The sequence below is a fragment of the Miniopterus schreibersii genome (genome assembly GCF_964146895.1).
Source record: "Miniopterus schreibersii genome assembly, chromosome: 19".
Lineage (NCBI taxonomy): Eukaryota > Metazoa > Chordata > Mammalia > Chiroptera > Miniopteridae > Miniopterus > Miniopterus schreibersii.
Window position 1 is genome coordinate 21,891,031 of NC_138119.1, and position 25,624 is coordinate 21,916,654.

At 46.9% G+C, this 25,624-nt stretch overlaps 2 protein-coding genes across 3 annotated transcripts in view; one reads left to right on the forward strand and one right to left on the reverse strand.

The window, feature by feature from the left end:
• LAMC2 (laminin subunit gamma 2) overlaps positions 1-16,468 on the forward strand; it is a 50,857-nt gene extending 34,389 nt beyond the window's left edge. The window contains exons 9-23 of the mRNA XM_081121389.1: positions 176-394; positions 990-1,172; positions 1,566-1,811; positions 3,886-4,031; positions 5,034-5,190; positions 5,494-5,699; positions 6,848-6,927; positions 7,944-8,093; positions 8,439-8,583; positions 9,437-9,586; positions 10,123-10,237; positions 11,217-11,416; positions 13,046-13,204; positions 13,298-13,397; positions 15,729-16,468. Coding sequence (XP_080977515.1) covers positions 176-394; positions 990-1,172; positions 1,566-1,811; positions 3,886-4,031; positions 5,034-5,190; positions 5,494-5,699; positions 6,848-6,927; positions 7,944-8,093; positions 8,439-8,583; positions 9,437-9,586; positions 10,123-10,237; positions 11,217-11,416; positions 13,046-13,204; positions 13,298-13,397; positions 15,729-15,982 — 2,510 coding nt within the window. The 3' untranslated portion in view covers positions 15,983-16,468. The remainder of the gene's footprint in view (positions 1-175; positions 395-989; positions 1,173-1,565; positions 1,812-3,885; positions 4,032-5,033; positions 5,191-5,493; positions 5,700-6,847; positions 6,928-7,943; positions 8,094-8,438; positions 8,584-9,436; positions 9,587-10,122; positions 10,238-11,216; positions 11,417-13,045; positions 13,205-13,297; positions 13,398-15,728) is intronic.
• Positions 16,469-20,111: 3,643 nt separating this feature from the next.
• Positions 20,112-25,624, reverse strand: part of NMNAT2 (nicotinamide nucleotide adenylyltransferase 2) — a 96,472-nt gene continuing 90,959 nt past the window's right edge. For both annotated transcript variants that reach the window (XM_081121466.1, XM_081121465.1), the window contains exons 9-11: positions 24,805-24,906; positions 24,640-24,707; positions 20,112-24,324 (exon numbers count right to left, since the gene is read on the reverse strand). In XM_081121466.1, the coding sequence (XP_080977592.1) occupies positions 24,222-24,324; positions 24,640-24,707; positions 24,805-24,906 (273 nt within the window). In that variant the 3' untranslated portion in view covers positions 20,112-24,221. The remainder of the gene's footprint in view (positions 24,325-24,639; positions 24,708-24,804; positions 24,907-25,624) is intronic.

Genomic DNA, 25,624 nt, shown 5'->3' on the forward strand with positions numbered 1-25,624 from the left:
TTTCTGACCCCAGAGCCTGTGTGCTCAGTCATGAGACTGCTGTGCCCCCAGGCGTGGCATCGTGAGTGAACACCACCTACAATAGTGAGTTAGGAAAGACAGGATCCAAAGAGAGGCCTGACTCAATCTTTGGACCTTGCCGCTTGCTCCGTCTAACCTGTTCTTTCTACTGCAGGTACTGGGTACCTGGACAACGTGACCCTGATTTCAGCCCGCCCCGTCTCCGGAGCTCCGGCACCCTGGGTTGAACAATGTGTATGTCCTGTTGGATACAAGGGCCAGTTCTGCCAGGATTGTGCTTCTGGCTACAAAAGAGACTCAGCCAGACTGGGACCTTTTGGCACCTGTATTCCATGTAACTGCCAAGGGGGAGGGACCTGCGATCCAGACACTGGTGAGTGAAATGAACACCCGGGCCAGGGGGCTGGGCGCAGCCAGGAGCCTGGGGTCTCCCGTGGGTGAGCTAGGCTCCTGCAGGAAAGGCTGTGCCTGGACTCCCCTCGGGGATGGGAGAGGGTTAGGAAAGCCGGCTGCAGTCGGGGAAGATGGGCACGGTGCGCCGCAGGGTTGTGGGAAAGGTGCTAGGTTACAGGAAATGGCTGTCCATGTTCAGGGCTGGTGGGGAGGTGGTGTGGTGTTGAGTTGCGAGAATTGTATGGGGAGATCAAAGGCAGTGTCAGGGCCTGGATGAATGTGGTGTCAGGCCGTGGAGGGGGCAGGGGAGCAGTGTGAGGCTTTGGAGCGCAAAGGAAACGTGTGTCTGCATAGCCTGGGGGAGTGAGGGTGAGATTCAGGTCCTCGGCCTTGTTTCCAGTGGCTCCTGGGGCAAAGGTGGGTGCCAGTGCTCCCACACGCTGAAGAAAGCGCCTCAAAGGCAGGCTTTGAGTTACTAAGCCCTGACCCCCCGGGCAGCACCCGTATTACAAGAAGTCTAGTGGAGTTTTACTCTGCTCATGCCTCTGCTTCTCCACGCTTCCTCTGCCTCCCAGGAGACTGTTACTCGGGGGATGAAAATCCTGACATCGAGTGTGCCGACTGCCCCCTCGGGTTCTACAATGATCCGCAGGACCCCCGAAGCTGCAAGCCCTGCCCCTGTCGCAATGGGTTCAGCTGCTCGGTGATGCCTGAGACAGAGGAGGTTGTGTGCAATAACTGCCCCCTTGGGGTCACCGGTAAGGCCCGCGCCTGCACCACCCTGCCCCCTGTCCCAGTGCCGTGAATTCACAGACCAAGCTTCTATTCCAAGGAATTTCCAGGGAATTATAGTTCCTTAGGGTTTATCTAAGTGGACTCATTCTAAAGATAAGACAGTTTCGATGCCCGAGAGATGAAGTGGGTTGAGGAAGAGCTGGGTACACGGGGAAGGAAACATCTAAGCTGTCTTGGGAGGTTTGTAATTAGGAGATGAAGTTTTCAGACAAAATACATGATTTAGCTCAGTTTTTAAAAATGAACTTAGGTAAAGAAGGAAAACGTAGTCTGTCTGTTACTGAATCTGAAAGAAGAGTTCATTTGTCCTCGCTGCCTGTGGATGATCCCTGGGCTTGGCCCATTGTTCCTTCCAGGTGCCCGCTGCGAACTCTGTGCCGAGGGTTACTTCGGGGACCCCTTTGGGGAACGTGGCCCAGTGCGGCCTTGTCAGCCCTGTCAGTGTAACAACAACGTGGACCCCAGTGCCTCCGGGAACTGTGACCGCCTGACAGGCAGGTGTCTCAAGTGCATCCACAACACAGCCGGCGTCCACTGCGACCAGTGCAAAGCAGGCTACTTCGGGGACCCCTTGGCTCCCAACCCAGCGGACAAGTGTCGAGGTAGGACTGTGTCCCCAAATAGGTGTGTGTGTGTGTGTGTGTGTGTGTGTGTGTACACATAAGCTTGCTGGTGTGTGCACATGCAAGAACGTACAAATCAGCAAGGACAACAGCAGGTAATATCGTGATGCTACTTCGGTTTCCCTGACCAGCTGGCCCATGAGCAGCCCAGGCTCGTGGCCTGTCAAAGGCCTTAGACTGGTTTCCCCTGTAGAGGCTGGAAGACAGAGCTGGCGGACGTCAAGTGGGTAAAGCTGGGTGGGAGAAGTGAACCAAGTCAGGCTTACATTCCTAGGTGGAGATAACGTGGGGCCATATCCGCTGCCAGTTCCAAGGCTGGTGGGCAGGGAAGTGGCTGCCACGCCTGTTACAGAAGAGCAATAAATGACTGGCCACTAAGCCTGAACAAACTGAGGTGGGGAGGGGAGGGGGTTGTAAAGTGGTTTGACACTCTCTCAGGAAGTCAGAGTAATTGATGTATAGAAAGGTTAACAGTCAGAATGTCTCCTAGAGGGGCTCAGCTTCAAAGCAGCAGCTCTCAGGAGCATTCCTAATGCTGCTTCAGATCAAAGCACGAATGTGCAGACCGGGCCCCTGGCTTAGCCCTTCTTTCAAACCTCTGCACAGGTGCCATTCAAAGGCAAGTTCAGTTCTAAGGAGCTGGCCTCACCACAGGCTCACCCTTGGTCACAACAGTCTCGGACCATGCCTGGTGCCCAGACCTTAGGAGCTTGTTTATTACAAGGTCCAGAGTAGCTTTGGGGGCCCGGATTGGAGGACTCCTGATTCCCCAGGAGGTCTGCAGGGAGCCCAGTGCCTCCCATTGACATCAGAGTGTCCACCCCTGGAAATGCCTGAGGACCTCCATGAAACCCGGGCTTCTACCCAGGGGCACGAATCCTACCTGCCCTGACCCCAACTTGTGGGCTTGCTGTGATGTGCTAGAAAGCACCACATGATAGGAAAAGCCCACATGACATTGGCAGTACTGAGTTCAAGTCCAGTTTTTTAACATACCTATTGTATTATTCTGAGTCTGCCAATTAATTTCTCTGAGCTTCAGTTTCCTTATATGGATGAATAATATTTAACTCAAAGTGGTTGCAAAGATAAAATAGCATAGAGAAAGTATATTGTCAACTATATAATTCTAGTTATAAGAGGCCATTAAGAGGGATTTCACTGGCTTTGGACCATACCTTTCTTCACTCAGCTATCTTTTGTGAAGCACCTACCAGGTACCCGATGTGGAGCTTGATATTAAGGTTAAAATGGTGAATAAGTCAGTCCCAGCTGCCAAAGAGCACTTATACTAATAAGGAAGACACAAGTACGTAAGCAAATAATGATAGTACAGTTGGATATGTGATTATTACTGTATGCTGAGGATTTTGTGAGCACCGAAGATAGAGCAACCCAGGGAACCACTGTACCCCTGTGAGAATGATGCCTCACCCTCTGTTATATCTTCAGCTTTTAGAACATAATGTGGCACACAGTAGGTGTGCAATCACTTTGACTGACTGAATAAAGGTATTGCTTTCTTACTACATTTCATACATCAAAGGCAGCAGGGCAGAAGGAAAAGGGCATTGGCTTTTTTCAAGTCCTCATTCCAGCTGGCCATTTACTTGCTGTGTGACCTTGGACAAGTTACTTAACGTCTCTGAGCTCATATGCCTCATCTGAAAAGTAGAGTGAGCTGTCAACATCTGACACAGATTAGGCCCAGAAGAAATGTTATCCACCTTGCTAGCAAAGCCAGAGTGCCTGCCGAATATCCAGCAGGCTTACAACTTAACAGGAGGGGGAAAAAAAAGTGCCGCCAGAAAGGATGGACTGTTGTAATATTTCTTCACCCACATACACAGCAAACAAACTTGCCAGATGATTCCTGAGACCTGAGTGTATTAGGAATGTGCTTGGAGCCGTAGCCAAGAGATGAATCTAACGCAATGTGAATTGACACAGTATGAATGCTGCCTTGGTCGTCTCCCTTTTATTTTGCTATACCTCTGTTTTCTGGAATTAGCTTGGTAGAAATGCTTCCCATTTGTTTGTCTTTTTTCTCTAGCTTGCAACTGTAACCCAATGGGCTCTGAGCCTGTGGAGTGTCGAAGCGATGGCAGCTGCGTTTGTAAGCCAGGATTTGGTGGCCTCAACTGCGAGCACGGAGCATTAACCAGCTGTCCAGCTTGCTATGATCAAGTGAAGATTCAGGTGTGCATGCTGACCAACCCTCACCCCAATGAGTAAATCTTTACATGTGGACTGGGTGGTTCTATCATAGATCTAAGAGCCTCCTAGTCTCCTTGGGGATGGGGGTAAGGATTACTACCTTTTTCTTTAAAAATGATTGTATTAAAAAATTCTGTATAATAGTAATAATACTTCAGATATATGTTCTTACATGTGTCATCTTGAAAACCCCTTTTGTAGGCATTGTCTCATTTGGTATTTGTGATAGCTTAGTCAAGTTGGGAGAAAAAGCATTCTGACCTCAGTTTTCATTGAGCAAACAGTCTCAAAAAAACTGCAGTTTTTTAAAGTCACATGGCCAAGTGGAACTAAGAATCCCACCCATGTCCCCTGACTTTGAGTTCAGTGATCTTTCCACTATAATATGCCATGTCCTAGGGTTTTTTCCAAGAGATGTCCTCATAAAACAAATGGAGAAAAACAAAGATACAAACAATATGAGAAGTCCAGAAGGTTTCAAGGCTGTTTAAACAGGGATGGATGGCTTCCAGAAATTTCCCATTTATACTCCAGAGAAGAATGAAATTGATGTTGTTGTTAATTATTAAATATTGTCTTGCTGGAGTGAAGGGTGGGGGAAGAAAGGGCCCAAATAGAACCTAAATGTAGGATGAACTCAACCTGTTTTTAAACTTTATCTATTTAACCAGCCCACTATAGTACTTTCTTTGTTCCAGGTACTTTCTAAGCACTATATAAATATTAACTCATTTAGTCCAAGTAACAACTCTATGAGATGATATTATTATTATTATTACTATTATTATTATCCCCATCTTATAAAGAAGTGACATGCCCAAGGTCACACACCTAGTGAGTAGCGGGACCAGGAGTCCAGGCTCTAGAGTCTGAACTTGGGACTACCACGACCTGCTAAGCATTTCTGGGACTTTAGCTTTTATCCCCTGGGTACCTGGTATTCGACCATCGTGTGTTCTGACCCCCTTCCCTGTGTGGTTTCAGATGGATCAGTTTGTGCAACAGCTCCGGAGCCTGGAGGCCCTGATTTCGACGGCTCAGGGTGGTGGCGGAGGCGTCCCCAACACAGAGCTGGAAGGCAGGATGCAGCAGGCCATGCAGGCCCTTCAGGACATTCTGCGAGAAGCCCAGATTTCAGAAGGTGATGAAGCCCACTTTCCCTTCAGGCAGGAGAGAATCCATAGTCCTAGAAAGCATTGCCTACTAGGTCCCAGACTCTTCTGTGGGTACCAGTTCAGCAGATATCTCTGCTCAGCCCTCGCAGAGGAGGAAGGACTGTCTGTGACATTCTCCTGGGAAATGAATGATGGAGCATGCGTTCGTTTACTGGGTTTTCCCCATTTTGCCATAGGCCAGTCTAAGTCATCTTTTCAGCCCTCTGTTATGTTTGATCACTGTGCTGACTTCAAAAAAGCTCACCCTCCCTTTCCTTGTTGGTGTTCAGGGGCTATGCGGTCTCTCAATCTCCAGCTGGCCAAGGCAAGGAACCAAGAAAATAGCTACAGGAACCGCCTGGATGACCTCAAGATGACGGTGGAAAGGTTTCAGACCCTGGGCGGTCAGTATCAGAACCGAGTTCAGGATACCCGCAGGCTCATCACTCAGATGCGCCTGAGCCTGGAGGAGAGCGAGTCTTCCCTGAGAAACACGGTAGGTGACGTGGGTTAGGGCGCTGAGTTGGGACACCCTCCGCTGTGTTGGGACACCCTCCTGCAGGCATCACTGGCTCAGAGGCTGTTTCTCAGCTCTTCTCTTCCATCTGACAGATAATTGGACTTTTCTCCCTTGAAACTGTCCCACCTAATTGTGTGTTCTTTAGCTTCTCGCAGTTTCCCGTTTCACTGCTGGACGCTCCTCTCTCCGACTCGTGCCTTGCTAACCACATGCTCGTTTGGGGCCCATCTCCTCTCCCTTCTCTCTGCATGTCTTCCAGTTTGTTAGCTCCTGTTCACATTCTCAGCCCCACAGCACAGTGTGTGGCTGCGATGTTTGCTGCCCGAATGAATGCACAAACAAGCAAAAGGACAAATGAAAAGAAAGGGAAGGCAGGCAGGGAAGCCAGAAAGCAGGACGGGGCCCAATGAAAACATGGTTCTGAAAATGGGAAAGAAAAATGTTTGCCAGTGGTGGATGGGTACAGGTGGGAGAGGGTATTTGAGGGATAAATGGTGATGGGGAAAAAATAATAAAATAAAGTAAAAGGGAAAAATTGTTGCCAGTATGGTCATGTTGATGATGTAGTTTATAGTATGGTGGGAAGGAGAAATCTGAATGAGCGCTCTTCTGTTTCAGAATAAAGAAGGTGAAGGTGACAGTTATGTAAGTGGTTAGGTGGGGGAAGAATAAAGGAAACTAGAAGATAATCAGATGTTACACTGAGGAAATGAAGGGTTTAAAAATATGTGTATTCAATTTCAAAAGTAATAATGTGTATTGATTTTTTCCATATTACAAAAATAATGTTTATTGTACAAAATTTAGAAAACATATAGAAATCACCTGTGATCCCATTACTACAAAATAACCACCATTAAAACTTGATAGATACTCTACTGGATTTTGAATACATATGAAAATATAAATGTGTCTATTTTTAATGCATCTCTACCTCTTTGAACGCGAATTTTAACTTTATTCTTGTCTGTACTTTTTTTATTGTAATGGTCATGGCAACTTGGGACTCCGTGTTTCAGGGTGTAGAATGCCATGTGGCTAATGACAAGTGGTTCAGACAGGACAGATGTGGAACCTGCTTAGGCTCCAAGTGCAGAGCCTTAACCAATTTTCCTTTTTCATAGAACATCCCTCCCGCAGACCACTACGTGGGACCAAATGGCTTTAAAAATCTGGCTCAGGAGGCGGTGAGACTGGCAAACAGGTGAGCACTACCGGAGGGCACCCCTGCTTTAGACCGTCTCTGCCAGGCCAGACTCCAACAACACTGCAGGGTGTCCCTGCCCTAAGCACCACATCCATGACCTCCGGGCTCATTTCATAACCACTTGCCTTTTAGTGTATGTTGGTGGCCACTGGACAGTCATTTGGCAGAAGTTGAGAGTCAGGGTGTTTCTTTCCCAGATTTTTCTGTGACTCACGACATGGCTTTGGTGTATGTTAGATGTGACTCCTCTGGCCCCAAGAAATGAATCAGCCCTTGGGAAAGAACACTGTGCAGCTCTGAGGGACTCCCAGGCTCCCACAGAGAGCCTGGCAGCGAGTAGCAGCGAGTCTTTGCCAGCCCGTGGGGGCTAGGTCTGCACAGGGGGACCTTCCTGCCGAAAAGCAGCTCTGCTGGGCCCCATGGCCACAGGCATCCGCTTAGTCCTTGCCTGACTGCGAGTGCCACCACGTTGCTCAGCAGGGTAGCGTCTCTGCTAATCCCGAATGCAATCCAGTCTGCAGAGGGGGCTGGAGGGGGGTTTTGTAGAATGAGCTGCCTCCGGAGTTTGTTTTTATCACTTTCTAGAACCAGGAAGATAAAAGCATGTGGGGGTCTTTTATTGGCAGGCTTTGTCCCTGCTAGTGGCAGCCCAGTTTAAAGCAAAAGTGAGTAGGGGTTTGGATCCTGAATGAAATAGACCTAGGGTTTTTGTGTTTTTTACTCCCTGCAGAAAACAGCTTATAAGTACAATATTTTATCACCCTGATACTGCTCCCAGCCATTTCCAACCCCCACCCCAGCCTCCCCTGGATGTGCTATAAGCGGAAAAGATCACCAGAAAGTCTATGACACGAGGCTACTTCCGTAGACACCTTCTGCTTCTTGATGGTTCCTCTAATTCCACTAAACTGGGTCAATTCCGTTTGGCTTTTCTGGCCAAACCAGTTCCCTATAAAGGCCTCGAGGAAGTTCTTGCTGTGAAAACTCAGATTTTTTATTTTTTATTCTTTCAGCCATGAGGAGTCAGCCAGTAACATGGAGCAACTGGCAAGGGACACTGAAGATTATTCCAAACAAGCTCTGTCCCTGGCTCGCAAGGCTCTTCAGGAAGGAGGGGGCAGCGGCAGCCTGGACGGCTCCCTGGTGCAAGGGCTTGTGGAAAAGTAGGTTTCAGCAGGTGCTCACCAGACCAATGTCATCTGCAATGTCAGAGCATAAAGCAATTTATGTTTCTTTAAAAATATACTACTAATAAGAGGGACAAGAGAATGAGGGTGTTACTTTGGGGCAAAGCAGATCAAGAATTGGGAAACGGGTTGGATTGTCCTGAGCCAACCTATGTCAGTTTTAAGGCTTATGTTTAGATCATAGGAGCACATGTTTGACTCATAATCTCATTTGACTTTTCTGATCATTCCAACGACATACTTTTAAGACAGCAGGATGGGTTTTTGCTTTTAATAGAAAGAGTGCATTCTCACAAAGTCCTCTATCTTTCCCCTTTGCAGATTGGAGAAAACTAAGTCTCTGGCCCAGCAGTTGTCCAGGGAAGCCACTCAAACTGACATTGAAGCAGATAAGTCTTATCAACACAGTCTCCGCCTTCTCAATTCCATGTCTCAGCTTCAGGGAGTCACTGATCAGTCCTTGCAGGTAAGGACATCTCGCCTGTGTGCTGATGTGCAGAAGAGCCATGACTCTTTCTTCTCCGGGGGTTGGTTCCATAATATCATTCAATCATTCAGTTATGTCTCCATGTTGACCTTTCTTGCTTAGATTAGGAAAAGTATGTATCTTTCTCATGATCTGTGTCTTGTTCTTAAGCCCCAATCTTGGTCTTTGGGAAGGCCTCGGCTCACATCCTGAACCAATTCATGGATAAAAGTTTTATATCTCTTCCCTACTTCTGGGGACTGCTGAAACCTATCTATAGTATATCTCTGTGTATAGCTACTCAAAAGTCTTGTGTTCTTGCAATTTTTGTTATTTCTGTCTTCAATTCCAAAGTTAGATTAAGAAGATTTGGCTTTCTACCTACCACGAAAAGCACTCACAATGGTTTCCCCCAGAATGTTCCCATGTATATATAAGCTAAAACATAAAATAATAATAAAAAATACACACAAAACCTGTTTGAGGATGGTGGTATGGGTGGAAAAGGGGAAGGAGATTAAGAAGTACAAACTTCCAGCTCTAAAATAAGTCGAATATTGTCATAACAATGTATGGTGACAGGTGATTACTAGATTTATTATGGTGATCACTTTGTAAGGTTGAACCTCTATGGTGTACACCTGACACTAATAGAATAGTATATGTCAACTACAATTAAAAATAATTTTTAAAAAGGAGACCTGTTTGATGCCTGGGGATCTGCTTTAGGCATTGTGCCTGTTAGACTTTGGGCCTATATCGTTGATGTTTTAAAACAAAGGTCGCAGGTGCTAAGAAGACTGGTGTGGTAACATGAGCAGAAAGTCAACTCATTTATTTCCTTGGCTCACAGGAAGAAGCGAAGAGGATCAGACAGAAAGCTGATTCTCTCTCAAGGCTGGTGACGCAGCACATGGACGAATTCAAGCGTGTGCAAAGCAACCTAGGGACCTGGGAGGAAGAAGCCCGGCAGCTCTTGCAGAACGGAAATAATGAGAGACAGGTATCTTTGTAATGCGTTCACTCGACAAACATGTATTAAACGCCTACCATGTGAATAAATATGGGGGGGGGGAATTGGGGACTCTCTAAAAGGTCATGGTGCTGCTGCATGTAAGGGAAGTAACTGAGATACAGAGACCTTGATGTAATTAGCTCAGCTCCACCCACTGAATCAGCCCTCCAACCTAGGAGTAGGGCTCAGGCCTCATGGGCCCGACTTTGGTCCAGCTCTGTCTGCTAGCTTGGCGTCAGGAAGTATCTGAGTTTAAAATGATAATTTGCAACACTGTTCCTGTCTCTGAGAGTGGACTAGAGTCGAGACTGTTCTCTGTGTGGGATCCTTTTGAGTCATTGGGTTTAGTGTTTGCTCCATCCCAGATTGTGTAGGGGCTTGCTCTAGCACCCCTAGCCTCTGGGGTGAGCCACAGCACTCTGTTGTCACAAAGGGAAACATGTTGGAGTGATATTACCGGCAGGAATGCACTTTCCAGCTGTATGTTACATTTACACTCATCTTGTTCCATCTGCCTATTGCAGCAATCGGCTCAGCTACTTTCCCGCGCCAACCTTGCTAAGAGCAGAGCCCAAGAAGCACTAACTATGGGCAATGCCACTTTCTATGAAGTTGAGAACATCTTGAAGAACCTCAGAGGTGAGTAGTTCATGGTTCTGGCTCCTTAAGCATTTTAAAGGTGTAACCATGACTTTATTGTGAATCCTCATACATCTCTCTAAGTGATAGGTACATTGGGAGTATTAATAAATAACTTTCTAAAGAACTTAATAAATAACTTTCTAAAGAAAAAATTTTCATTAATATTTGATGCAAGGGGAAAGAACAGAACTAGATGTCATAAGACTTGAGTTCAGATCTCTGCTGGGCCCCGTGACCAGGCTAAGCTGCCTGTGTTCCCATAAGAAAGTCACAAATCCTTTGCAGACCCCAACTTTCTCTTCAAAGGAGGAAGGTTAGCTGAGTGATCCCTAAGGCCCCTCACAGATCCAACATCCCACTACCAAACAGATATATTTTTTCTTTTTCATTCATTTTTTTTTTTTTTTTTTGTAGCCCCGTTGGTTCTAATATAGGTTGTCTTGTGGTGATGATGGGCCCCAGCTTTGTCCCAGCATCCAGATCCCAGGAAATCTGGGTTTGTGTCTTAGAGCTTTGGTTAAAGTTTTAGGCTTCTCCACTAAACAACAACAAAACATTCCTGAAGACCTGGGATTTTCTTCACAAAAAAATCTAACCCTATCCAACCCTCACCTGTCGTCATTGGCAGCCTAGGGTTTAAGGCTCTGGCTTGAAACTTTGGCCTTCAAAGATCCCACCTGCTCCTGATTCACTTTGGGGTCTTAAGATTTTCGCAGTGGTGGGAACCCAGGCAGGCTGATTGTCAGTTCCTCTCAGCAAAGGACAAATCATGGCCCTTTCAAGGCTTCCTTTAAGATGCTTTCTCTTGGATAAGAGCGAAAGCCACAGCTGCCCCCGCCCCTCTCATTCCCAGGCAATAATAATACTCTTTCCAAAATTTTTCTTAAAAACTTCAGCCCCTTTCACCTTCATTTGTAAGTTAGTTGTGTAAGTTTGTTTTCATCTTCGTGGCAATGTTTTCTTATCTTCATTTCAGAGTTTGACCTGCAAGTCGGAGACAGAAAAGCAGAAGCTGAGGAGGCCATGAAGAGACTGCCCTACATCAGCCAGAAGGTGACAGATGCCAGTGACCAGACTCGGAAAGCAGAGACAGCCCTGGACGGTGCTGCTGATGATGCCCAGAAGGCAAAGAATGCAGCCAAGGAGGCCCTGGAGATCACCAGCAAGATAGAACAGGTAAAGAGAAATGGAAATGCTGGTAGGCGTGAGCGGCTCCAAACACAAGGCTCTTGTCAAATGAGAAAGAGTATTCCAAAGCATTCAAGGACTCTTTTGACTTATAGGACTCAGAGTCCTATTGTGGTCCATGGTGGCCCCAGATCCACTTGGGCACCTCTTTTGTTGATTGACTCACAGTCCATCACTGACTGAGTGCTAGAATCCTCCATTTTCAGCTCCCTTTTTGGACAACACCATGGGAAGAACCACCCAAGATTGCTATTCTATAGATGATTGTATTAGTTTCCTAGAGCTGCTATAACAAAGTAGTAACAAACAGGATGGCCCAAAACAACAGAAATTTGTTCTCCACAGTCCTGGAGGCTAAAAGTCTGAAATCAGTGTCAGCAGAGCCATGCTCCCACTGAGACTCTGGGTAGAAACATTCCTAGCTTCCGGTGGCAGTTGTCAGTTCCTAGTGTTCCTTGGTTTGTACCAGCATCACTCCAATCTCTGCCTCTATCATCATATCAGGTTCTTCTTTCTGGGTGTCTCTGACTCTTCTTATAAGGGCACCAGTCATATTGGATTAGGGGACCCACTCTGTTCCAGTATGACCACATCTTAACTAAGTATATCTGCAGCAACTCTTTCCAAGTAAGTTCACATTGTGAGGTACTGGGAATTAGGGCTTCAGATTATTTGGGGGGGGAGCACAATTCAACCCATGACAACTGTCATCAGTGTTTTGATTCAATATTATAAAATTCTAGAGCTCTAGGTTCCTCGTCTCTTTGTTCTATGTCTAAGCTCCACTTACTCATTTTTCTCTTTTCTTCCACTATGGGCCACGCTGTGCTTGGTGCTGGAGATAAGGAGATGAGAAAGGCACAGTCCTTCTCTTCCAGGAACATTTAGTAATGGGGAGAGACAGATTAGTGACACAACCCACACATTAAATGCTACCCTAGGAGTGCTTCTCAGCTGGAAGAGAGCTTCATAGTTCTTATTTAAGCATGGCTTCTACAAAGCCGATGCAAATGTAGACAGCCAAGAGAGAACTCTTGATATCTGGATTGGCCTCACTCTTGGACCACTTGATAACTTGCAAAAATAATCTCTAATTTTAGGTCCCTTGAGGATAGAGACCAAGTTCATGTGCCTCCCTTTATATGGCTTCTAGCACAGAGATATCTGCAATTCAGTGCTTAGTAATAGCTATTGATGAAGATGTTGATAAGGTTTGTCCTAATAAAAACAAAGCTCAAAGCTGTAACCCGTTCATTCTCTGCACCCCATGCTCAACTCTCTTGGGGAATAAAGTCATTCCAAAGACTAAGGCAGCAAAGGAACATGACAGAGAATGAGGTGAGTTTCTCATCCTCTGGGTTTTCTATTGCCTTCAGCATTTGGTGAGCAGTGACCTGTCTCAGTGCTGACCCTCGTAGTTCCCAAGCTCATACCCCCAAATTAACTTGTTTGAGGCAGAGCCTGGGAAAGGGTGTATCCCCAAGCCTGACTCTTTGTTCCTCTCATTACTCCATCAGGGCCTGGAGGCAGCTGTATTTTTTCTGCAGTTGCCTTTGGAATGTTTTTGTGCCTCACCCCTGTCTTTCCTTCCGTCCCTGGCTCTTTTTCTTCTCCCAGGAGATAGGGAGTCTGAACTTGGAAGCCAATGTGACAGCAGATGGGGCCTTGGCCATGGAGAAGGGACTGGCCACTCTGAAGAGTGAGATGAGGGAGGTGGAAGGAGACCTGGCAAGAAAGGAGCAGGAGTTTGACATGGACATGGACGCGGTACAGATGGTGAGTTCCCGCTGCTTTCTAGGGGAGACCCCTTTAAACTTGCCAACACGGGAGACACCCTTTCAAGACGAGTTTGTATGTGTTTTTCCTCAGGTGATTACAGAGGCCCAAAAAGTTAACGGCAGAGCCAAGAATGCTGGAGTCATGATCCAAGACACACTTAACACCTTGGACAGCATCCTGCACCTAATAGGTATGAGGAGCCCCCACCAGCTTCCAGTCCCATACTCCATGCCTTCTCCTAGAACACTAACCAGACCTCACGCTTGGGGGTCTCAACTTTCCTTAAGGGTATCAGGACGTTTGCTTTGTTTCCAGGCCAGTTACTTCAGGCAGGTTACTGCACATTTTCTAGACTCCGTTAGCACCTCTAAGATGGGTCACTGAGCACCTTTGCTCTTAGAGGTGAAAGTCTCCAGGTCAGAGAGCTGAGTGTATTTAGGGAAGGTATATTGAAGCTCAGGATGGTTACTAATGTCCCATAGATCATAAAATAAATAGTAGAGGCAGGATTTGAACTTCCCAGCTAAAGAGAAGACTAGACAACTTGACAGTCCTGCGAAGGACTCTGGCCTTGATCCTGAGAAGCTCTAAGCAGAGGAATACCATCCTCACCGTACGTTTCAGACAGATCACTGGGCGGCTGCATAGAGGAGAACTCGAAGGCGGGTTAGACAAAAGGCAGAGTGAGACTGCTCAGGAGGTTGCTGAAGGAATTGGGGAGAGAGATGATGGAGCCTTCTAGGAAGCAGTGGAAATGAAGTGAAGAATCACTTGCTGATTCTGCTATGTGTCCCTCCCCAAACCACAGTTATACCTGGATGTAACCAGCTGTGGAAACTTGAGCTGCCTGGGAGATAACCCAGAAGAACTGTAAAGGTGGGAGGTCCATGAGATACTGCAAAATTTTAGGATAAAATAGCTTAGATGGCACAGTGTGGCCACAGATCAGGTTTCCCCACAGAATCCCTCTAAAAGAAAACTGATTTGGACTAGAATTCTGGATTTAGGTAGAACTGCTATCAGGCCCTCACTTGGCCTGTTTGATCAAGCTGGGACTACAGCAGACAAGCAACTAGGTATTTGATTAGACTCCAGCCACAGTCAGGAAAAGGCTTGGTTCTGCTTCGTTAGTTCCATAGAACAATTTTAAAACCTGATTTTTCTGTGGCGTATCATCACCCTGAGAGACCAATATTGTCTGTGTTGTTATCCTAATGGGTCTGCTTTGTGATCCAATGAGCCCCCAAAGAGTAAGAAACCCTCTAAGGGTAAATAACATGATCCAGCTGAGATTTTAGCAGCTTTGTTTAGTGATCTTGAAAAGGTAACGAAACCAAGAAGGCCTTTAAAGAGGAAAGGAGAAAATGGGGAGAGAAGGGTAGGTAACTATTAAACATTTACCCTGTGCCAGGCGTGATGCCAGGTGTTTTCATGGTATAATATCATTTAAGTCTTTTTAAGGTCCTTTGAGGTGGGTTTTGTTATTTTATTTCACAGAGGCATAAACCGAGGCTCAAAGAGGTTAACGTCCCACCGAGCACACTGTAAGTTGTGGAAGCAGCAGTCAAGCCTAGGCCTCTGTCTCAGAGCTCCTGCTGTTTTGGAGCAGCTAGTGCTGCCTCCCTATGGACAGAGTTATTTTGTCCCCAAGCTCACTTAACATTCTCTGCGTGTCATAGGACCCTAGATTCCTGAATTCTCCCCTGCCCCCAGGTGAAGGATTGGCCCATTTTTGTTATAGTGTTGTTTCTACTCTGTTTGCTCTCTCCGGTCCTGGAACAATAGCATTTTAATTGCTCCAGGTATAACAAACTCATGGGATCAGATGCTCTCACTCGGCTTACATGTGTGAGGTTGCCTCACTTTGACTTTGAATTGACCACATGCGTCTGGCCAGGTGCCCTTCATGCTGATGTCACTTTTAGATCGCTTAAGGGTAAAACATACTTGAACCTATGTGACTACATTTCATATTGGAAATAAACCAATATCTAGCTAGATCCCCACTGTTTCAGGCCAGAAGGAAATCTTGCATCATTTCTTAACAGCTGGAATCCATTCTCCAAATAGCAAAGCATACCTTGGCCTCTGTGGAGCCTGAAGCCCCGGCGGTTTCTAAAGGTCCTTCACCTGGGAAACAGCAAGACATTGATTCCCTAAGAGTGGTTCAAAAAGCATAATTTGGGGTCGACTCTGATCCTAGGATGAGATCAGTCCCACATGGCCTTCAGCCCCCTATCTTTTCAGAGCATGAACTGTTAACCCCACAATTAAAAGAGAATTCCAAGCTTCATATTCCAAGCTCAGAGGCTTGAACTGGGCTGTTTACAACACAGTAACTAGGCTAGTGCTCTCAGCACTTTTTCTGGATTGTTTCTAATTTAAAATACATGCATGGCATATGATTTGCTCTGGGCAAGTGAAAGAGGAATTAGTTAAGGGTAGAGAAGGGCCCATGTATGTTTAAGGAGACCTAGCCCACAGCTCTTTCTCCGTCAACTCCTCTCATTCTCTCCAATAGGCCAGCCTGGCAGTGTGGATGAAGAGGGGCTGACTTTATTGGAGCAGAAGCTTTTCAGAGCCAAGACTCAGATCAACAACCAGCTGCGGCCCTTGATGTCAGAGCTGGAAGAGAGAGCACGTCGGCAGAAGGGCCAACTCCATTTGCTGGAGACGAGCATAGACGGGATTCTGGCTGATGTCAAAAACTTGGAGAACATTAGGGACAACCTGCCCCCAGGCTGCTACAACACCCAGGCTCTTGAGCAACAGTGAAGCTGCCTTAGAGATTTCTCAACCGAGGTTCTTGGGATACAGACCTCAGGGCTCAGGAGCTATCTCATGTGGGTGGGGTAGGATGTGGACATTGGAACATGTTGAAAGCGTGCTCAGGTCAACTGAGCCTGATCCCATCCCCAAGACCTTGGCCCGACAAATGTCTTATTGCACCAATGTGGTACTATTTCCTTCCTGATGCTGGAAAATGAGGCAAATAGCATGGAGTGGGAGACTGATCATGGGGGCCTGGATCCCAAGGGTAGACTGGAAAGGAGGAGAAAATGTACGGGCGGATGATTGCCTCAGAGTAGGCATAAACTGAGTCCTGGAGTATGGACAAGTGCTGCTGGGTGATAGCTCATTCTTTGAGTAATGTGACCAAAGGAAAATATTTTAACTTTGCTCATGCATAAAACAATTCCTGATTTCAAAACAGAGTGAAGTCCAGTCATACCGTGGCCAGTAAAATACTATTGACTCATAGTGTCCAGTGTTCTTGTTGACCAGAGTTCCTTCCAATGACCACCCAGTCCATAAACATGCACTCCACTTGCAAGCTGGAAGAAGTGAGCAGGGATGGAGGAGCTTGCAAGCCTGGCCCATTTGGAGCAATGATGCCTGCTGGTGCCCTGCTACCTTCGAGTTCTTCTGGGCCTGAGAGTGACATCCTTTCTCCTGATGGGACCCTTGCATTATCCTATCAGAAATTCCTACTAGCAAAGCAAACACTGGGAATTCACTTTTGGGTTTCAAAGTGATAGAAAAATGTAGCTTGGGCATTGAAAGAGCTACAGTATTATCTAGAAGATTTATTAGTCCTAATTCAATCCCACTTCAGACATTAAAAATTATTTGCACCCATGTGTTTTATCTCATTCTCTCCCTATAGCAGAGAATGTTCCTACTCACACTTGAGCTGGGTAGAATTCACCCTTCCACCCACCCATCCACCCATCCACCCTTACCACATATATTTATTGAGTAGCTCCTGTGTGCCAGGGGCTGGGGTACAGTGGTAGCATAGTCTCTGCCCTCATAGAGTTGATTGTCTAGTGAGGAAGACAGACATTAAAAAAAATAAATTTAAACTTTCAAATCTTGTTTGTTACATGTAGTGTTTATTGCAATAACCCCCTGGTTTGCAACCTCTTTTCTCAACAGAACATATGTTGCAAGACACTCCCTTGGGGGAGCTTGGGTTTTGGCAAAGCTGAGATGGCTCTGGGCTGTGCACACGTCTTTGCGTTCCAGCTGTCACTCTGCCCCTTTCCACAACCCATTGCAACAGTCTGTTGAGTCATGATAATACCAGTGGGAATTGCTGGAAAAACCAGAGGCACTTCCACCTCAGCTCAGAAGTCTTGGGCACTGCCTAACGTCTTTTAAATAAAGAATAATTCTTAGATGCCTGAAGTCAGTTTCTAATTTGTTAAACTCTAAGCCTGAGGTGGAGGTTCCAAAACAATGGAAACTAAAATACCACAGAAAGAGCAAGAAGTCCTAGAGTTAGCATCCTTAATTCCTTTTTCTAAGGATCTTATCTGGCCCTTTCCAACCATGAGAGTAGTTTGTGAGATTTAACTGGTGCTATCTCCTAAGCATGAAGGACTTATTTCTGGAGCACCCTGAGCCAGGTGGGGTGATAATGAATGTTTTTGGGTTTTTTGTCAGCTATAAAATAAAGGCAAAATCAGTAGCTTGTCGTACATTGCCCATGCTCTCCAATAAATTAAAATATAATAAACTAAGATCCTGTATTGGCCATCTATCCAAGTGGCTGAGAAAAAGATTCTGCTCCTGTCCACATTGACCCTCCCTGTCCCTGCCAAATACTGACAGGTCTGATCACTTTGCTTTACCTTCTATGAGAGTAAATTTATAATCTTGTCTCAACATACCCAATCACATATTCTACAAATCTCTCTCTTTAATTAGTGCCCAGGAAATGTAGGCATATTAATTTGATTAGATCGACTACTATATCACACAGACCTAGAAATATGCATAAGTCAAACACCATAGATGTTTTTTCTTGTTCCCCTAACGTGCTTCAGTTGGTAGGATAGCTCTCCCCGTAGTCCTTCCAGAGGCCCTGCCATTTATAACATGGGACTTTCAGGGCTACCCTGGAAATCACCCCCATTCCAGTGGGTGGAAGGGGAAAAAGACATGGAAGAGGGAGACCCAGGGAAGGCTTTTGTGGGCCAGGCCTCGGAGGGACTGTAGATCACTTTCCCTCACGCGCCCTGGTCTAGACCACATCTAAGTTGCAAGGGATGTGGGGAATGTAATCCCTTTGTGGGAAGCCGCTTCTCAGTGGCAACTCTGCACTGGGAAAGGGGAGAAGGCATCGTTAATGCCTGGCTATCTGTCTCTGCTGAGTAAAGGGCAAGGCAGTGCATGCTCCAGGGAACTCCATGAGGGACCCAATTAGTTCATAACCAAGGCACATGCGATCCTAAAAGGCCTCCCCTGGGAGAGACTGTTAAGAAAGTGATAAGAATGGCTTCCCTGGGAAGAGATGGCCATGGAAAAGTAACCCATGTGACCCCCTTGGTTTAGAAATGATTCCTTCATTTCTGAGGTTCCGACAAGCAGTCCCTAAGAAGAGAGAAGGGGCATGTGGCTTAGAGGTAGCCTGCCGGGGCCTTAGCCTCTGTTACCAGTCTAGGCCGGACCCTGCCACGTTAAGGGAGCTTTTCTTCCTATTTCTCATCAGTATTTGTAACTCGTAGTGGAAACTTTCTTCTAATTCTCCTCTGAGAGTTTGCTGATGAATTGTGCTGATGGTAGGCGGTTACACACACCATCTACTTTGACTCACGGGGATTTCTGTGTGGAGAGGGGGGCAGAAATGAAACTGCCCATGGGCTAGAACTCAGCAGATGTATTTCTGGTCTCATCCCAGGATGTGGTTTCCCTCCAGTACTCTTGGGAGGCTGGAGGAAAGGGTAGGAAGATAGGCATGTCCAATGTTTGGAACAAGTCTCAAGGAGGACCAGGAATATGTTTATCGTGTTTTCTTTTAATATTCTGCATGGTCATGGGAATGTTACGGGTTCTTGCCGTAGTTCCATTTTCCCACCTGGAAAGCAGAGATTCAATATTTTTTCTCTGCTTTTGTTATACTATGGGCTACGTGAAACTTCCTAGGGAATTCCAAGGTCTGAAGCTTAAATGTATATGTACATATATGTTAATTCATATTTAGAATATCTATTTGACAAGTTAGTGAAAGTTAGCATATTAAACCAGTGTTTAGACCTTATTTTAAACAAGCCCTCATCATTATATACTTTTAGGACAGAGGAAAAAAATGCTTAGCTTTGTGCCAAAAAAACAAACATAAAACCAGTAATCAATTTACAAGGCATATCGAGCTTCATTATGCTGTGCCACCAAATCCACAAGGATACCCACAAAGCCTACTAATCTCAATTTTAAACAAAATTCTAAGAACTAAAATGATTTTAAAAAAATAACCACAACTAATCTGACAAACAAGTAGCTAAGACTTAAAAGAGCTGACCTAACAGGAAATTGCTATTTCGCCTTCTGAATCACAGCTGATAATCAGCTCATGACAATTGCCATTTAGACCTAAACCAACGCATTGTGTATGTCACAACTAAAGATGACCTAAGAACTAAGAGTTGCAGCAGGTTGGGCAATGAACAAGTTATTCATTTTTTTGCTTTTTGACATTGCCAAGTGCGAGTTTAGCAACTTCTCCCTTACTTCAGACCTTCTATGCCAAAAAGCTATTCAAGTTTATAATTTTTAGAAATGTATTTTTATTTCATAATGAACTAACTTCATTAAGGAGCCAAAGCTAACCAAAACCAGACTATGCAGGTTAGGTAGAATCTAAGATTTTAATTTTTTTAACTGAGAAAACTTAGGCACAATTCACAAAATTGCTAATTATTCTTCCCTGCTTATGACCCTTGGTGTGTGGTGTGTTTGTATATACTTTCATATCACACATGTCGCATCAGCTAAACCAGGCGGAAAATCTGCTCTAAGCACATTTTTACAGCTGTTGTCTCCTGTCAAATAGGACTATGAAAAAAAAGTGATTAATTCTGCAGCCCACTGAGAAGATTCTAGACCAAGACACAAGACTCAAGTAGCATTATCTTCTTTATTAACATAATTGAAACATATTGCTGATAAAACTTTTGTCTGTGACTATTCTAAGCAACAAAATTTCACTCAAAATATTTCACTGTGAAATGGTGTTGCAACTAGGATGTAGTTTTTTTTATCAATGAATTGGTTTCCATAAAGCAAATCTTACTCTTCAAATGGCAGAATCAGTGACCAAAAGGTGATTCAAAAAAAGCTGCCTCCTCCCCATGCCAGTCCTTGAGGCCTCCTGGGTCAAGCTGAGTTCTGGGTCCTGGGGCTGAGGCGGGAAAACGTGGGACATGGTCCTAACTAAATGGAACAGGTCAATGGGATGCTCCCAACTTGCACAACAAACCATGAGTTGAGTTTACTGAGCAGCTCTAGGAAGGCGCAGACGGCATGAATTCAACACAGCATCTTCATCATCACCACAATGCTATTCCTAAGGTGTCCTAACAGGATGAGCTACAAAATCGGTCCCCGTTTCCATCCTTTCCATCTCCTCTGTTGGCCTTCCTGCAGCGGCCGTGGGAGAGGTCCTGAGCTTCTCACATCCCACTGATTGGTTTTGGCATCACTCTTTTGATGAATAAAGTATAACATGCTTCTCTGTCTTAGTCCCCTAAAGTGTATGTATGCGTACGTGCGTGTGTGTAGTTTGGGTGAATAGGTTTGGGCTGTAAAGATACAACTTGTTTCTCCCTGTACTTCTCTGCCTTTGCTGTACACTGATTATTGGGTCTCGCTTTCTAGTTCATTACAATAGCAAGTTCTTTTATTCTGCTGGAGAAGCTGGAACATGAGACCAGAGAACGCTGGGGCAAAGTAGGCCAAGCTGAGACCGAAGAACGGTGTCTCTAGAAGCTCTAGCTCTGGGTTTCAGGCACTTCAGTAAGAGACTTCCCTCCCCGGTTCCTATGTACATTCAAGGAAAATGAGAGCAAGAGAGGCTGCCTGGGGGAGGGGGCGGCGAATGAGGTACCAGCTAGCAGCACAGACACCCCTCAGAAGGCCATTCCTCGAGGAGACAGTCATTAACACAGAGGGTTTCCCTCCTGCCTGTTCTTATTCATATCAGCCACTTTCAGGAAAATGGGAGGAATATTTTTATTGGTAGACAGAAAATGCGGCTCCAGATCCCTCCTGATATGATCACTCCAGCCCATGCCTTTCTCACAACCTCTGAGCCATGTCAGCCCTGGGTTAGACTTTGCAGGAAGCAGCAGGACCCCACAGGGGAGGTCAGAGCCTAGAGGTTAGCCTATTGGCACCTGGGGCACTAGCTCAAACTCTGAATCATCTCTCTGGTGTTGACATTGGCCGGGTCAAGGCCACGATGTCCTGCCCTGGACTGAGAGGGGCTCTAACCTCCCACTAGCAAACAAAGAATGGGGCAGAATGGGGAATGGGCAATTCTACTGAAAAAGAGGTTCACTTTCCTTGTATTAAAGCTATTATAACAAGATCCCTATGACGTACCAAGATGAGACCAGCCGTTTCATTCCTAGAAATCTACTTCTATCACCCGTCTTTCTCCTTAGCTCCCCTTCCTATGCGTCTTCCCAGCCCCACACTGGGTGCACAGTGCAGCCCAGTTCTCTCTCATGGGCTGTGGGCTAAATGGGGCTTGACCACAGAGTCCAGCAGAGTAACAGAGACTGAAGAGACTAAAGTTATCTTGTCTTTCTCAGATCTGCTCATGTGGATCCTCTTGATAAACTCCACCCATAAACTCCATATCCTTGGAGATGCCATGTTCCCCCAGGGAACCTTGCTGCCTGTTTTCCTTTGTTTCTTTGCCTAGACAGAGGCTCTTCTGTCTTTCTCCCTCCAACACTAGTGTCATCTTGAGTATTTGGGTCTTTCCTAGCCTTCCACAAAGCAGTCCTTTCTTGGATTCAGAGAGTCCCTTTCTAGGATTTCCTCCACGCTGTTGCGGTTTCTTGATTTCTATGGGAAACTACCTACGGCCTTCCTCACCGTCACATTCCCCCCAGGACTGCCACACACAAAGCCATGTTTGGGCAGCACCTGAGTCAGACAATTTAAGAGAAAGATGCCAGGTAAAGGCTGAGAAGAGTAGAAACCACATATTACCTGGTTAGTACCATGGGAACCAGAGGGGCAGAGACCATGTGATGTGATAACCTGAGGGTCAGGGAAACAATACTCTTGCTGTGTGACTTGGGACCAGCCATTTAATTCAGGGGCTCTCTGTTTCCTCATCTTTTAAAGGAGAATGTTGGATCAGCTAATGTCTAAAGTTCTTTTCATTTATGAATCCGGGATCCTTAGCCAAGCACTAAGACCTAAGAATAGAATCTTCCTTCCCTCCTCTGGAGATTATTCCCAAACCCAAGAGGAACGACACCCTCCTGGATGCTGCTCTGCCATGCTCTTCCGCTGAATCCATTCCTCACTGGAGACTCCTGAAGGAGGCTGCATATGTAAAGTGAGTGGTGAAGACCATTGTTCCTGGTACCAGATCTCACCCAACCCCTCCTGGGCCATAGCTGATACAAAATTTTGATAAAATTGTCCTGCTGCTTGGGGACAGTTCTTCAAAGACAACTGGAAACCCAAGAGCCAGAGACTGGATGAGAGACACAGTGCACAAGAAAATAGTTTCCTTTTGACTCTCCAAGGAGGACGTGCATGGGGCCTGAAAACTGGAACAGAGTCTGTCAATACTGCTTCCAGGGACAGCAGAGGAAGGTGGGAAATTAGGGAGAAAAAGGGTGAAACTGTAGTGGCTCTTGATGTCCCTCACGATTTCTGTTCTGTGAACCCACTTCTTGGCCAGGCAGATCTCCTCAGGTGATGACAATGGTCACTGGCCTCAGAAACAAGGCCAAGGCACTGCTTCTCAAGAATTGACCTCAGGCTGTGTTACCCCAGCTTGAGTGGGTGAAGACCATCAATTTCTATCAGTGCAACAAATCACTTTATCCTACATCATCCTGGACTCACATTATGACACAAACATGTCCCAGCCAAACAGGTAATATATAATTGCAATTAGCAAAGACCCCCAGGGATGAGTGAATTCCTAGCATGTCTTATGTCAGAAATGACTGCATCGTTAGGACCTGGCCTTGCATATGTGACTCTTCTCAGATGCAAGAATGTAGCTAAGTATGGCCTCCAAAGGCTTCCATGGTGATCTGAAGCATCCTTGGAAATGCCTGGGCTGGCAGGAGACCCATAGTCTGCCATCAGTCACAGCCCAAAGGAGTAACTGTATGGATGCCACCAGGAAATGGGGATGGACCGGCTCTGTGTGAGCCTAGGCCCAGAGCGTCAGGAAAATGGCCTTCTGAAACTAGGGAGATGGACTCAAATTCTCCTAAGAAACCCAGACTTGCCTCCCAGGTTTCAGAACTTGAAAGTCTCATTCCTGACCCCAAACTGCTGCTGCTGTTGGCTGGGGGTGGGGGTGTTGGTAGGTGGGCGGGTGGGGCATGTCGGGAAGGTGGAGGTGCCTTGGCCTTCCTCGCTGGGCGTGGCCCTCACTCCCTCACTGCTGGGCTGCCCACAGCATCTTATCACGGGAAAGTGATGCCACGAGAATGTGTCAAGACCACGAACACGAAGAACCACGGACACTGATTTCATCCAAGTTCTATGAGGCGTGAACGACAATCAAAATCAAAACAAAACAAAACAACAAACAAAAAAACAGAGAAGAAAAAAAATAGCCCTTTGTGGTAAAGGGCATGCTGGGAAGGCGAGAGCCAGAGCCGCCTCCCCAGAGCATGCTGGGAGGATGGGCACCAGAGCCACTCTCTAGAGCATGCTGGGAGATGGACACCAGCACATCTCCAAGGACGGCACTTCCCCCAGCTCCCACCCCTATTCCCTCACCCACCCCCAACCCGGAGACCAGAGGAAGGCTGTCCAAAGATGACTGCGAAGGAGGGATGCCGTGGTTCCTGCAGGTCCCCACACTGTGGGGGCTCGAGTCGGCGACCGGGAGAACAGTCAAGATGAGATGGAGGGACAGAGAGGCAGGAGAGAGACAGGGACTGACGGGGACCGGAGGGGCCGCAGGGGCCAGTGTGCTGGCGGAGGACACGGGGGGAGTGGAGCAGGGGCTGTGTGGCCGCTAGCCCGACGCGTTGATGTACAGCTGGCTCTTGAGAATGTAGTCAATGACGGGCTGGGACAGGTAATCCACGACGTGGCCGTCCCCATGCTGCAGGGCCAGCCTGATGGCAAGAGAGGGTGATCAGAGGGACAGCCTTCCCTGAAGCGAGGCAGCAGGGCTGGCCTGCCCACTCTCTTGCAGGGAAAGGGTTTGCCCAGCACCCCACTGCCAGCCTTTGCTTGGGCCAAGTACGAGGAACCCCAATTAGGAAATGCCCTCCGGCCCCCACAACTTCTCCCCCACCCTGGTGGCTCCCTTTCACCCTGGCTCTGCCACCTCCTAGCTGAGGGACCCCGGGCAAGCTGTGTAAGCCCATCTGTCCTAGCCTTGGTCTGGCTGCTCCCCATTCCCTCCTCATGTGAGGAGTCACACGTACCTGCTCTTGGTTGAGCTGACAACAGACATGGGATGGTTGATGTCATCCTTCACCACCATGATGTTGTTCTGGGGACAGAGCAGAGAGAGCAGGTTGGCAGCCCCCAGGCCTCTCAGAGAAGGGCCAGGTCCCAGAGCTCCCCCAGCAGGGACATGGAGAACTCACTTTGTATTTGCGGAGCACTGAGGAGTGGCTCATGATTCGGTCTGTGTCGGCCGCGTCCCGGGGCACCACCACGATCCCAAAGTCCCCGACAATCACCTCCATCTGGAGAACACAGAGAGAGACAGAGAGAGAGAGAGAGAGAGAGAGAGAGAGAGAGAGAGAGGGAGCCTTCTGTGAGATCATGACTCCAACCCCCCAGGCAGGCGCACAGCAGGGTGCAGCTATTGTCCACGTGGAACCCGCAGCTTTATCCTGCACTTGCCTTCTCAGCCCCGTCAGTCAGCTCCCTTCAAGTAACAACCCGCAGCAGTGGCGCTGGGATGAATGAGAGCTTCTCCTGGCACACAGCAGATGCTTAATAAATACCTCTAGGCCAAATGAATAAACGAGCTTCTGCATGTCCGGGCAAGAGCTCGCCAATTCCTGAGGCTCCTGTTGAGCTCATAATGCTGAACGATAACATGAGTGGCACATGGTCCTTACAGTGGTGACACAGATCCTGTTGCCCAGCGAGAAAACCCTAGCCCCCCGGTGGGCTGCTGAGGGGCTGGAATGCTCCCCGGCTCACCTACGTCAAAGCTGCTATGGGTCTCGGGCAGTGAGGAGCTTGTAATGCATCAGTGTGTGCAGAGGAAGTGACAGGAGGAACAGTGTAACGGGGTCACTTCTGAGTCAGCCTCTGATAGGGGCTTGCTGCTTCAGTGAGAAATGAAACCTTTTCATAAAAAAAACCTTTTTTATTTTGCCTGATTACAGGTAACCACTAATACAACCATAGTATATTTCTACCCAGCGTTTTCCTCTCTGCACATAAGTGTAT